This window comes from Molossus molossus, unplaced genomic scaffold (assembly GCF_014108415.1).
Source record: "Molossus molossus isolate mMolMol1 unplaced genomic scaffold, mMolMol1.p scaffold_m16_p_21, whole genome shotgun sequence".
NCBI classification, from domain to species: Eukaryota; Metazoa; Chordata; class Mammalia; order Chiroptera; family Molossidae; genus Molossus; species Molossus molossus.
In genome coordinates, this window is record NW_023425357.1 from 36022934 (window position 1) to 36036736 (window position 13803).

General features: G+C 46.8%; 1 protein-coding gene across 1 annotated transcript in view; it reads right to left on the bottom strand.

The window, feature by feature from the left end:
* Positions 1–1700: 1700 nt before the first annotated feature.
* The window catches only part of CDH3 (cadherin 3), a 56425-nt gene continuing 44322 nt past the window's right edge, over positions 1701–13803 (bottom strand). Inside the window, exons 11-16 of the mRNA XM_036274277.1 lie at positions 13554–13699; positions 12294–12518; positions 8792–8998; positions 5059–5189; positions 4516–4662; positions 1701–2488 (exon numbers count right to left, since the gene is read on the bottom strand). Coding sequence (XP_036130170.1) covers positions 2279–2488; positions 4516–4662; positions 5059–5189; positions 8792–8998; positions 12294–12518; positions 13554–13699 — 1066 coding nt within the window. The 3' untranslated portion in view covers positions 1701–2278. The remainder of the gene's footprint in view (positions 2489–4515; positions 4663–5058; positions 5190–8791; positions 8999–12293; positions 12519–13553; positions 13700–13803) is intronic.

Sequence of the window (13803 nt, forward strand, 5' to 3'; positions counted from 1 at the left end):
AGACAAGTCCTAAGATCCCATTTTGTAGATAAGAAGCAGGCCCAGAGTGAGTGACATCACACCCATCCCTATCATACAGCCCAGGCTCAGTCCTTCCAAATCAGAGGCTGGCAACTGGATCCATCACCCTGGGAATCTAGATTCATCCAGAGAGACCAGGTTTGGCTAGGAAAAGCCACTTTTCCTCCTCGACCCACCTCCAGAAATCTCAAGAGAGGAAGGCCAGCCTGAACAGTGGTTGTTTGGTTTTATTATTAGTCTCCACTGAAGATAGGGTTTCAGACTTTATTCAGGCTTCTCGGAGAGGAGTTTAAGATAAGGGGCAGCAGGTGTTTGGTGGCTAAGATACCTAATCCTTCTGCACAACCTTATCAGCAAAAGCAGCAAGGCCCTGGTGGAGGGGAATCTGAGGCCACAGGAGCCAGAGACAGGGGGCAACCTTGACTGTGGGCTATGGCACTACAGACCAAGGACTGGTGAGGAGGTTTCATACCTTTTGATTTCTCCATCCATGGTCTGCGGCTCCCGGACACCCTTAGCTTCATCCTTTGGAGCCTTGGTCTTAACTTTTTGTGTGCATCAGAATTACCTGGAAGGCTTGTTAGAACTCCTGCCTGCAGAGTTTGATTCCATAGGTGATGTGGATGCTGATGGCCCAGGATTGCACTGGGGGAGCCAGTGCTTTACAGAATGGGTCCCTCTTGCAGAAGGGAACATTTATTTCAACTTCAGCCATCTTTTCAGCTTCACTTCAGATTCTTTCCTTTTGGTTCATTGTGAAGGAAAGTTTAAACTTTGTTTAACAAAGGCACACATGAACTGTTCTCTCCCCGCTGCCTCTTCAGCCTCATTATTGCATCTGTGCCTGGGTGTTGTCAGAAATGTTCCAACTTCACTGACATGCTAGGTGAGTTCTTTCTGTCTGGCTTGATTTTGATGATGATCAGGTGTCATTAAAAAAAAAAAATACAATGAGACCATTCTTTATAGGAGGAAAAGCCCCTCAGAGGGTGATTGTGAGGATTTGTTTAAAGGAAATAATTGAAGTTAGGTGCTGTCCGGGCCTAAAAAGGACTAAATGGTAGCCGTTACCAATGTATACAACTAGCACTTACCATGTGCCAGATATTAATTCACTTGATCTCCATAAGAGCACCTCATTTTATGCATGAAAAATCTGAGGCAGGTAGAGGTTAAGCGACTTGCTAGGAAGTAGCACAGCCAGACCCTCCCCAACCCCTGCCTTTCAACACAGAGCCTGCAGCACAGGGGAGGAAATCACCCAGTACACACACCACACGAGAGCGCTGTCACCGTCTGAGAACAGGTGTTGCCAGCAGCTCTGGTAGGGCTCAGCTCAGGGGTAAGGAGGTTAATTGGTTCTCTCACACAGATGAGAAACTCTGAATCTGCAGGGAAGAGAGTGGGTTCGCCCCCCCCCCCCGGACTGTAAAGGAACCCTGAGTTTCCTCTGCCTTGCTAAGCTGGAGGGTTAAAAGTGCTCATTCCCCTCACAGAACTCTGAAAACCACTGAATTTTCCACTTAAATGGGTGAATGGTATGGTATGTGAATTATAAATCAATAAAACTACTTAAAAAAGAGTTCACTCCCCTGACACCTCTGGGAAAGTTCCTTTAATAAAAAGTTCTTACATTTACACGATTGTCATCACTCGTCTACAGCATTCCGTAGGGGAGATAAAAATAAAAGACAACCTAGACGCGCTTAGTATAAAAATGCAGTCATCCACTCAAATAGGAGGCCCTGAGGCCTGGAGATCAGAGAAATGCATGAGGCCCCTGAGCTGAGCAGCTCTGGCTTGGGCTTCTGGAGGGCTCCAGGGGACGGTTGAGGACCCGCCTCTAACATTTTGAAAATAGCATTAAAAATAAAATCCAGGTTGTACAAAGAGGCCTCTGGTCCAGAGAGAGGACCAGGAGAAAGGTCTGGTCCAGAGAGAACGGGATTGTGGGGAGTCAGAGTCGGTCCAGGCCCCAGACACAGGGCTGAGCATTTCATGGCAGGGAAGAGACTCCTGTAAACTCAGCTTCAGAGGCACCCCAGCCCTAGGCGGAGATTTTCAGTGCTGAAGTAAAACTGCCCATGTTTGGGCTTAGAAACCAACACCTCCAAAGTCAGACTTGAGGTCTCTTCCCTCCAAGTTGCTAAGGCCACTTCTCAACAGCTCTAAAGTCCTTTGCTGAGGGGGGACTGAGACCCTTTAAAGATGCAGTTGCGGCCTGATGTTTTGTCCCTGGCCCTGCTGTCCCAGAGCCCTAGTCATCCTGGCCACCCCCATACATGTCGGCCAGCTTCTTGAAGCGGCTGCCCCATTCATTCAGATAGTCATAGTCGTGGTCCTGGTCAGAGGCCGAGGAGGTGAGGGAGCTCAAAGAGGGGGCCTCAGAGCTGCTGCCCTCATAGTCGAACACCAACAGGGAGTCATAGGGCGGAGCGGTGGGGTCCGTGTTAGCTGCCTTCAGGTTCTATAGTGACAGAGAGCACGTGGTTAGGAGCTAGATGATCACACACTTGGCAGCTGTCAGAACTCACCTGGCTGAGCCTGCCTCCCTCACTTGGGAAGCCACTTCTCCCCTCCCTTAAGGTTTTGAAGGTTGAAATGAAATAATGCATATAAGTTCTCAGTACAGGGCCCGGCATACAGCAAGTGCTCAGTGAGACAGGCCAGTGGTGAAGGGTAGGGATTCTGAAATCAGATGGCTTAAGTCAGAACTCAGATTTCACAGACTACTATGTGGCGTTGGGCAAATCCCTTAACCACTCTACGCTGCTCTTTTCTTGTCTCTGAAATAGGGAGACTTCATATAGTTTTAGAGGAATAAATGAATATATGTAAAGTGCTTATTAGAACAGTACCTGGCATAATAGTGGAACATTATTACTCATTTGTAAAATGAGGGAAACAATAGGATTCCTACCTTGCAGAGTTAACATAGGGATTAAATGAGACAGTATTTGCAAACTGTCCAACAAAGAGACATTCTAGAAACTGACTTCCTCTAACTGGAGGGAAAAGCTCCAGATATTTAGCTCCCAGGTGTCTTCTCAAACCTGCCACCCCAGGCATCTTTCCCCAGATGCTTCTGTTTTTGCACAGCACTCTCAAGTATGCTCAGGCTACTTCTAGAAGGCAAAAAGTTTAGTTTCCTCTTTTGCAGAAGACTGAGCCAGAAAGGGTCAAGCCAAGGTGAGGCATCCTGACTTCCCACTGAGCCTTTTGCCAACTGCTGCTTCCTCGAACTCCCAATCCATCCATCCACCCATCCATCCATCCATCCATCCACCCACCCACCCACCCACCCTTACTATTAAAAAAACTCCATTTACTGAGTGCTCGTGAGGTGCCAGGCTCTATCATCTATTTCCTATGTACCTAGTTCAGTGGTTCTTACAACCTTGGCTATATTTGATTTCCTTAGGAAGCTAAACATATCAGAACCTAAGGAAATAGATACCAGGGTCTAAGGCATTGATATTTTTCAAAATTCCTCAAATGTGTGACCAGAGTTAAGAACAATGGAGGCACACAGCTATTAGCAACAATAGCTAGCATTACCTAACAAATGCTAGGTGCCAAGTTAGTGGTTCCCAAACCTAAATTACCTGGGAGTCTTTACTTTATTTTATTTTTTTATCCTCACCCGAGGACATTTTTTCCATTTTTTGTTCAGATAGAGTGGGAGGGAGAGAGAAACATCGGTGTGAAAGGGACACACTGAGTGGCTGCCACCCGCACGACCAACCAGGGCCGGGGACAAACTGCAACTGAGATATGTGCCCTTAGAGGGAACCGAACCTGGGTCCCTCTGGACCGCAGGCTGACATTCTAACCGCTAAGCCAAACCAGGGCTACCTGGGAGTCTTTAAAACATTCCAAAGCCCAGGCCAAATCCAGGTCAACTAAATCCCAATCTCGGGGTGGAGTGGAGTGAGTCCGAGGCATCAGTTTTTGAAGTTCCCTCGAAGGCTGCACTGTGCAGTAGCCTGGGAACCATGGTGCTAGCACTGCTCCAGGTGCTGACTCATCCAATCCTTACAGCAATCTGTAACCTGCTCCCAAACTTGACTCCACACCGGAATCACCTGGCATCTTTAAAAATCTAAACCCAGGTTCTCTGACTCCAGCGTTTTTCCCTAACCACCACTATACAGGGTGAGGCAAAAGTAGGTTTACAGTTGCTCATATGAAAGATAATACAATATTTAATAAATAATAAGAATAAACTCTGTGTTTTGAATACTCCCAACTTTAAACCAACTTGTGGCCAACCCTGTATTTGTTGAATCAATGAATAAATTATTCCTAATCTATTCTTTACCACTCTGCAAGTTAGGGTTTCATAAAGCAGGAAATAGAAGTTACTCAGCTGTGCCAGAGGTCACACAGCTGGTTGGTGGTGAAGTCAGGATTTGAACCAAGAGCCCATACTCTTTGGCCTGTACTGTTGGAGCTTAAGGACAGGGCTGCCCTAGGCTGGCCCCCATGCCTCACCTCGGTGATAAAGTTGCCGATTTCATCTGGGTTGGCTGGTCGTGGACGGTACATAGATGTTGGGATAAAGGGTGGCACCACATCATTTCGGAGAACAACCTTGGGCCGGGCATCGAGACCCCGGTGGAGCTGGGTGATGTCATAGTCCTTCAAGAAGGAAGAGCATGAGATTGAGAAGGATCTCCGCTCCTCCACCATTTACATTTCACACCAGTTTGCTAACATTTGGATGTTCTGGTTCATGGGTAGGTCTCAGAAGATAGAAATGTCAGTGATTTCTGAAAGCCCCAGTCTCCATATCCCCTCTCCCAAATTAAGTGCAGGCTGAAGGTCACCTTGTCTGGGGCCAAAGAGACTACAGCAATGGACCAGACACCCTCTATGAAGAGGAGAGTTGGTGCCAATAATGCATAAAGACTGATGCTTTAGGCCAGGGTCTGGTCAACATAGCTAAGTAACATGGTTAGCTGGTTGACCCAACCATCCCTGCCAGTGTCCCTGAGGACATCCACTTCCCAAACTCCAGACCTCCCAATGCCCTACCTGGTCCTCCTCGCCGCCCCCCTCTTCGCCATAGTAGAAGACGTTGTCACGGGTGTCGTCTTCCGGGAGCAGAAGGGGTTCCTTGACCTTCCGCTTCTTCCTCACCAGCAAGAGGAGCACCAGCAGGAGGACTGAAAGGGTTGGGGAGTATGACTATTCACCCCCCACAACCACACAGCTGGCGAGGACCTCTAAAGCCCTCAGAACCCCATCGAGTTTTAGATCCCTCCACTCAATAGCCAGACCTAAACACTCCAGTCAGTCCATCGCACCTCCGAGAACCTGTAATTCACCAAGGTGTACAGGATTTGGCTCTGGCCTATCGCCATTGCCCCCATCCCCTGCCCAGGTCTAGTCACATTGGCCTCTTCAGCGCTCCTTAAAGATACCCAGTAGGTTCCCACTTCAGAACCTTCCTTTGGGCTCTTTCCCTGCCTGTCACATCCTCTATGAATATGCATGGCTCTCACCCTTCTCAGCTTACGGTCACCTCCTCCTGGCAGCATTGTGACTTCATCCACACCTATAATTCTGTATCATTTATTGTCAGTCTTTCCTTATTGATGGTACTGGTCTTAGGGAAATTCTCCTTTGCAGAGATGGGACTCTTCCAGCTGATGTTACTTTTCAACAAGATTCTTTCTTTTTTTGTTAATCCTCACCTGAGGATATTTTTCCACTGATTTTTTTTAGATAGAATGGAAGGGAGGAAGGAAGAGACAGAGAGAGATAGAAAAACAGAGAAACATCGATGTGAGAGAGACACATCAATTGGTTGCCTCCTGCATGACCCCGACCGGGGCAGGGGATAGAACCTACAACTCAGGCACCTGCCCTTGACCAGGAATTGAACCCCAGACTCTTGGATTTGCGGGCTGATGCTCTAACTGCTGAGCCAAACTGGTCAGGGCTTAACAAGATTTCTTTTTCAGTCCCAGGAGTCCCCTAAAGTAGCCAGGCTTTAAGTTAAAAGCAAAATAACTTGGAGCCCCGTCTGGGTGGCTCAGTTGGTTGGAGTGTTGTTCCATACACTGAAAAGTCAGGGTGCATATGGGAGGCAACCGATCAATGTTTCTCTCTCTCCTTTTCCTTTCCCCTCTCTCTCTCGAATCAATAAAAAAATCAAAAACAAAACCAAAAACAATTTTGCCCTCGTCAGTTTGGCTCAGCAGTTAGAGCATCAGCCCACGAACCAAGGGGTCGAGGATTTGATTCCGGTCAAGGGCACATACCTGGGTTGTAGATTCAATCCCTGGCTTCAGTCAGGGTGATGTGGGAGGCAACAAATCAATGTCTCTCTCACATTGATATTTCTCTCTCTCTGCACCTCCTTCCCTCCCTTACATGCTATCTAAAAATCACTGGAGCCCTGGTTGGTTTGGCTCAGCGGTTGGAGCATCAGCCTACAGACCAGAGAGTCTTGGGTTCGGTTCCCGCTAGGGGCACATACCAAAAAAAAAAAAAAAAAAAAGATACTAAAAAAAAAAAAAAATCAGTGGAAAAATATCCTCAGGTGAGGATAAAAAATAAACAAACAAACCAATCAACCACAACTTTGATATGGTACAGTAATCAGAACTTAGGTGCAAGTGCTATGTTGGAAATTTGAGCGAAGGACTAGCTTTTGGTCATATGGTGTAGACATAGGGGGACTGGCCAACTGATGCCTGGCTGCTCCCCCTAATGGCCATGACCACCCCCAGTTAATCCCATAGGAAAAGCGTACCCCTTGGTCCTTTTTCTGTACAGCGGCTGCTGATGGAACCACTGTCTCTCTCTAGCCAGATGAAACAGACCTACCCTTCTTTGGGAGTCAATGCATTCTCAGGATGCATACCTCATGTGGGATAGACAGTGATCCCTCCTCCTCTTTTCCTCCCCACTGGGTCTGGGGAAAGACAGGAGGCGAACTAGATTTCTCACCTATACCCAAAGCTTATGTGTCTAACTGCCTAGTGATATCTTAATGTGGATTAGACTGGCAAATCTCCCCCAATAGTTCTTCCCAGACTGGTCAATGAAAACTCCCGTGTCTACTTATTCAGGGCTTAGACTCATCAGTGGCTCTTTTCCTCATACCACATATCAAGTGAAGTGGATGAATTGATTCTGCCTTGAAATATCCCCACCTCAACTGCCATCCTGGTCTGAGCCACCAACCACCACTTCACCCTTAGATTATGGCAATAGCTCCTAAATGGTCTCCCTGCCTCCATTCTTGCCCCTCTACAGTCTGTCCAGTACTATTCAGTAGGAGTCCTGCAAACTTCAAGTCAGGTTCCATCACTCCTATGCTCCAAATCTTTTTGGTGACTTCCCATTTCACCCAGAGTCCTTACAAGAGCCTACAAGGCCCCACGTACTGCTCCACCATGCCTACCACCTCTCTGAGCTCCTCTCCTATTCTTTTCCCTCTTGCTCTCTGCGCTCCAGCCATCCTGTTTCCACACACCAAGCTCAGAGCTGCCGCAGGTCTCTGCACTTGTTCCCTACATACTTGCTGAATTGCTTCCTCACCTCTTTCAGGTCTTTGCTTGAAAATCAGCAAGGCCTTTCCTGCCCATCTTACTTAAAATTGAAGACCTACTTCCCCCTCATTTTTCAAAAAATATTTTTTCTTATTGATTTTGACAGAGAGGGGAAGGGAGAGGGAAAAAGAGATAGAAACATCAATGAATCGGCTGCCTCCTGCATGTCCCCTGCTGGGGACTGAACCCTGACCAGGAATCAAACTGGTAACCTCTTGGCACATGCGTTGGCACTCAATCACTAAGCCACAACAGCCAGGCTCCTTTTCTTTTCTCGATAGCAACACCTATTTCTCTGCCAGAATACTTGTTGTTCACTCCCTGCACTAGAAAGTAAGCTCCCCGAGGGCAGGGATTGGTCTGCTCTATTGCATGCTGCACCCCAGAGCCAAAGCAGTGCGTGGTGCACAGTACACTGGTTCATTAAAGCTTGCTCATGTCATGGTCATATCTGATAAAATGTTTTCTGTGTAAGGACTCATTTAAAGAGTGAAAAAGGCAAATGTGATGAGTTGTACCTTTAGAACAAAGAAATTACTTTTTTTTTTACTCCTTGTTCAGATAGAGAGGGAGGAAGAGAGAGGAAGAGAGAGAGAGAGAGAAACATCGACGTGAAAGGGACACATCGAGTGGCTGCCACCCGCACAACCCAACCAGGGCCGGGGACAAACTGCAACCGAGGTACGTGCCCTTAGCGAGAACCGAACCCGGGTCTCTCTGGACCACAGGCCGACGCTCTAACCGCTGAGCCAAACTGGCCAGGGCAAGAAATTACTTTTTAACTAAACAGCCCTGCCTGCGAGCCCAATGGTTCTCAAACTCTAACATTCATCAGGACCCTCTGGAGCACTGTTAAAATCCAGATTACTGTCTGGATCAGTAGGTCTGGAGTGGAGGCTGATAAATGGCCTTTCTAACAAATTCCTGGTAATGCTAATGCTGTTGGTCTAGAGACCACTTTCAGAACCACTGCTCTAGCCTCTAGACAGTATAATGGCAGGAAGTCTGTTTGTTCACCACAGTATCCCCAAAGCCTGGCACATTCCAGAAACTCCATAAATATCTATTGACTGAATGGCACTCCTGGAATTACAAGTTTAAGGAAAAGAGGGCAATGCGGGTGGCCCCTCAGTTCCAGAAGTTCGGGGTAGAATCAGGTATTTTCACTATCCCATCCTTAGAAGGGGAAGGGTGCAGGTACTCACACAGCAGTGCCAGGAAGGCCCCCAGGATGGGAAGGAGGAAAGCCCCCTTCCAGCGTTCGGGGCAGGTCTTCACGTGGCCATGGCAGTCGCACACGGTGGCCCTGATCACTGCCAGCTGTTTCTTGTTGCCACGGTCGGACAGAGACAGGTGTACATTGTATGTGTCTTCCTTCAGGAATTTCTTCAGTGACAAGGCCACTGTGTCTCCTGGAGTGGATAGATCATTTACTCACCTTGGGAAACCATAAATGATGGGAACAGAGTATATTATGATGGAAGTTTGAGGTGACAGCCTCTATATCTGGGTGACAGAAAAATATCCCAAAAATACACTTATACCAAGTGTTAAAAATTTATATTTGGCCAAAGCCAAATTTGCCCTCATGGTAAGGATTATTGGGGCAGAAAAATAAACTTATTAAAAATACAAACAATAATCACAGTATTTTTTAAAATATAAAGCTTTTTAATAGTCTTGTCATACAGAGCCAATAATTTCTCAGCACCATTAGCTGCTAGACTATTCTTTGTCTCAAAAACAATATTGTTCTTCCTGAGATAGCTAACCTAATATTTTATTTATTTATTTAATATATTTTTAAATCACCACCCAAGGATATGTGGTTTTTAAAAAATGGATTTTTAGAGAGAAAGAAACATCTATGTGAGAGAGGAAAGTATCAATTTGTTGCCTCACATACACACCCTGACCAGGGATCGAACTTGCAACCTTTTGGTGTATGGGATAATGCTCCAAGCAACTGAACCATCTGGCCAGGACTAACCTGATATTTTAATAGTCATGTTAACTGGCCACCTGTTTTCCTATCTGAAAGTTCACTACCTTTGATTATTGCAGCATTTTGCTCTTGCAATGGTACATATGTTTATACCTCAACTGTATGATAGCATTTCAATATCCCAAACACTGATGATTTCTGAGTGAACATCAATTATTAATAAATTCAAATGCACATGACTTGATGATATAAATGTTGTTAAGCAGATCAGAGAGGATGCTAACCTGTGTGATGACTGCATTAGTGACTGCACACAAGTCAGGGATGCTAGAAATAGGCTGCAATGGACACTGAGCCAACTGGCCTTCAAAATCCCAGGAGGGGTGGCAGGCTAATTACAGGCAGAAGCTGGGTTCAGTGCAGCCTGCACAACAGGCATTATTGTGGGGAGACTGTGGGGCAATCCCAGAATGGGGAGAAGGGCTATGTTTGCAGGCGAGAAATAGAGGGTCAGGGGCCTCTCTGAAGAAGGACCTTCACCTTAGATGCGAGTTTCTCAGCAAGGGAGCTATTGAAACTTGGATGAAACTATTTTTCATCATGCATGACTTTTCCAAACATTACCGATCCTTACTACTAAATGCTAGTAGTGTCCCTCAATCATTGGGGGAATAAAAAACAACCCCACATTTCTAGCTCACCTGCCTATTTCAGCACTGACTTCAGGCCATTTTCAGTTCAAAGGCTTTGCACACTCACTGAGCCCCTCTTAGTGAAAAAGGCCAGAAGGGAGACTTCATCCTGATCCCATTCAGCAATGGCAGGCAGGCGGAGTTCTGCAGGCTGAATATTTGGTCTACCATGTAGAGAGGCCAATGTGGGATATTTCACTAAAATATTCCTGTCACCATCCTGTTCCTAGAAATTGGAGGGCCGACTTCTCAGTTGGTGTTGGTGGTTATGATGCTGGTGGCAGTGGTGACTACATTGACACTTACTATGTACAAGCCCTACTCCAATCTTCACCACAACTCAGAGACAGGTGCTATCATCCCCATTTTAAAATGCGAAAATTGAAGCTTAGAGAGGTCAAGTAACCAGCTGGAGGTCATACTGGGTAGAGTTTGAATTAATTCCCTTGACAATGGGGACAAGATCAGGTCAAAAAACGAAATTAAAACCAAGAACCAGGTATCAATACTATTATCAGGTGCCAATACCACTGGACTTTGGCCATAATGCTCACACCTGACAGAACCAGAGCTGATTTGTTGGGAAATCGCAGTGGTGAGAATGGCTGCTTGCATCTACAGAGCACGGACGTACCAGACCAGATGCTTTTCATGTAGTTACTCACTTAATCATCATAGTAACTGTAGAAGCAGGTACAGTTATTGGCACCATTTGACAGACAGGAAAATTGAGGAACAGTGAGGCTCAGTAACTTTCCCACAATCACAAAGCTGGTAAATGAGGGAAGTCAGGCCTTGGACCAAGATGTTCTGGCTCCAGAGTCCACACTCTCTAAACAACACAGTCAGGGAGGACAAAATGACTTCTAGGCCACAAGGGGGTGACAGAAGACCAATTTGGACTCCCCATAGGAAAGGTGCTGGGTATTTATACCCAAATCACAGGAATCACAAAAATGAGCCAGTGTGGGTGTCTGAGGCAGGTTGGGAAGTTCTTTCTGCGTTGGGCTTAGCAGCAGTAATGGACACAAGGTATTTGGTTTCTTTGGGGCAGAAGCTGAATGTACTGGTTCCCCATTTCCCTTCTGGGGGACTTTAGCCCCAAGAGGAAGAAGACGACATTTGAAAGGAAAGGGATGCAATGTTTCTCCAGAGACCTTATTGGCACTTGTGTTGGATCTACTTTTCTCATGCACCCTGGGTCCTCACCTATTTGAAAAATCCCTCTCTAGGCCTGCGACAAAAACTATTGAAAGCTAAGAGGCTGCAGGGGTATCAGAAAGAGAAAGGACAGAGGCAGATGAAATGTGTGTGTGCGTGTGGTGGGCGAGCGGGGGCAGGGGCTCTGGCTTCAACCTCTACTGCTTACCCGCTCTGTGCTCTTGGGCATGCTATTTAAGTTTAAATTCTCTGAGCCTTACTCTCATCTGTAAATAGGGATAAAAAATACTGACCATAGAGGAGGTAGACATATTAAATAAGAAATAAAAAAGCATCTTGCATATCACCAGGGTTCAATGAATGGGAGGCAGCAAAACATTATGGTAAACCAGACTGCCTGGATTCAAGTGCTGGTGCACAGAACCTCTGGCAAGATATTTAAATTTCTGTAAGACTTGGTCTCCTCATCTGTAAAATGGGGGTGCACAAGTATGTAGGTGATAATAGTTCCTTCTTCACAGGATTATTGTGAGGATTAAAAAGTCTAATCCACTTAAAGCATCTGAAGTGGGTCTAGCACAAAGTAAGCATGCTGAGTGCATGTAGCTATTATCACAGAGTTGGGGTCCTAACTCATTACGTGATGCGGAGATGGTCATACCCCACCCCCAACCCTGATTGTTTTTCCATCTGTACAAGAAGGCAGTTGGACTAGTATGGTCTTTAAGGGCTCCTGTGGAATTCCAAAGGCTTACACTAGATTAATAATGATCATGTGATTCATGTTCTTGAGGAGACCATTACCTCTGTGACCCACAGATGCTGAGTGGGCATGTGTGCAGGGTCCTAGTCCAAGACAAACACCCACCCAGCAGAGCTGGCACCCACCTGCCACCGCCACCCAGTTACCTTTCTCATTGACCTCTGCTGTCCAGTAGATGTCCGAGTCGTGTGTGAGCTGAGCCTGGAAAGGGGAGGTGTGGGGGGACAGGTCCTTGTCTGTGATGTTCAGCACTTGGGGCACAGGGCTTTGGTTGCAGATGGTGATCTGACGGGGCTCAGGGATAGGGCCATGGTCGTTGACATCCATAAGCGTTAGCAGGAGGGTCCCCGTGCCAGTGGTGGGAGGGCTCCCTGTTTATAATTACACATATGATCCTTTTTCAGCATCTGACCTTGGTTGGGTTGATGAATCAATGTTAAGCTCCCCCTATGACCTACCCAGTCAGCCTCAGCGAGGGTCCTATTACTGCCCAGATAAAACCTCTCAAGACTTTCCGTACACTAGCTTCACTATAGATCAAACCAGTGATGGCAAATACAAAGCAATCATGCCAGAATTCTCATTTCGTGTCCACAGCAGACAGTACTAACTGATCAGAGCATAGACTTGCAGCCGCTTCATCCAGATAGCCACTACCAGTCTATCACAAAGCAAAACCTACTGGCCACCTCAGGGTTAATGCAATGTTTGCTGTTCAGCTTCAAGGCAGCTTCCTTCATAGCCCTGTGGTCACCTCTCACTTGCCTTGATTCACTCGTTGTGTCAGACAAAGATGGCAATCACATCATAACCCCCTCCCACCATAGTGTGACATCACTAATCAAGCCCGGCACTTCCAGACAGCCCCTTTTAATTAATCAAGGGGAAATTGACAGACTAATTCAGGGCTCAGTGAACCACAAACTTAGTCTGAAAGGAGTCTTCAGGACATCTCCTAACTCAGGTTTTAGGAAAATCAGAACCATGGCCAGCCACCTTAGGACCAGTTTCTTTTTTTAAAATTCTCAACCGAGGGTATTTTTCCATTTATCTTCAAATATAGTGGGGGGGGGGGAGAGATGAGAGAGACACATTGACTAGTTGCCTCCCACACAACCCCAACCAGGGCCATGGACTGAACCGCAACTGAGGTACGTGCCCTTGACCAGAATCGACCCTGAGATTCTTTGGTCCACGGGCCGATGCTCCAACTGCTGAGCCAAACTGGCCAAGGCTAGGACTGGTTTTTAAAAGACTCCTCTGAAAGACTCTTCAAACCTTCCAGATGGGACTGCTAACACCCCCTTCCATACATAGACACACTCTGCCAGTTGAGGGGACATGCTGTGGTATGTGACCTGGGAACCAAAGGTGCCCAAGAGGACAGGCTGGGAGGAAGCTCTCACCATCATCCATGGCCAAGACCATGACTTCGTAGATGTTGTTCCTCACAAACTGTTCATCCTCACGATCCAAGACTCCTGCAGCAGTGACCTGCCCACTGTCTGGGTCCATTGCCAGCCACTCTGCTGGGTCTCTCAGGATACGGTAGCTAGAGTGGTAAAGTTGAGGAGAGTCACACCCAGAATACTTAGAATTCTGGTATTGTCATTCAAAAGCTTCCTCATGCCAACTAGCAGATGGCGCCTTGGAATG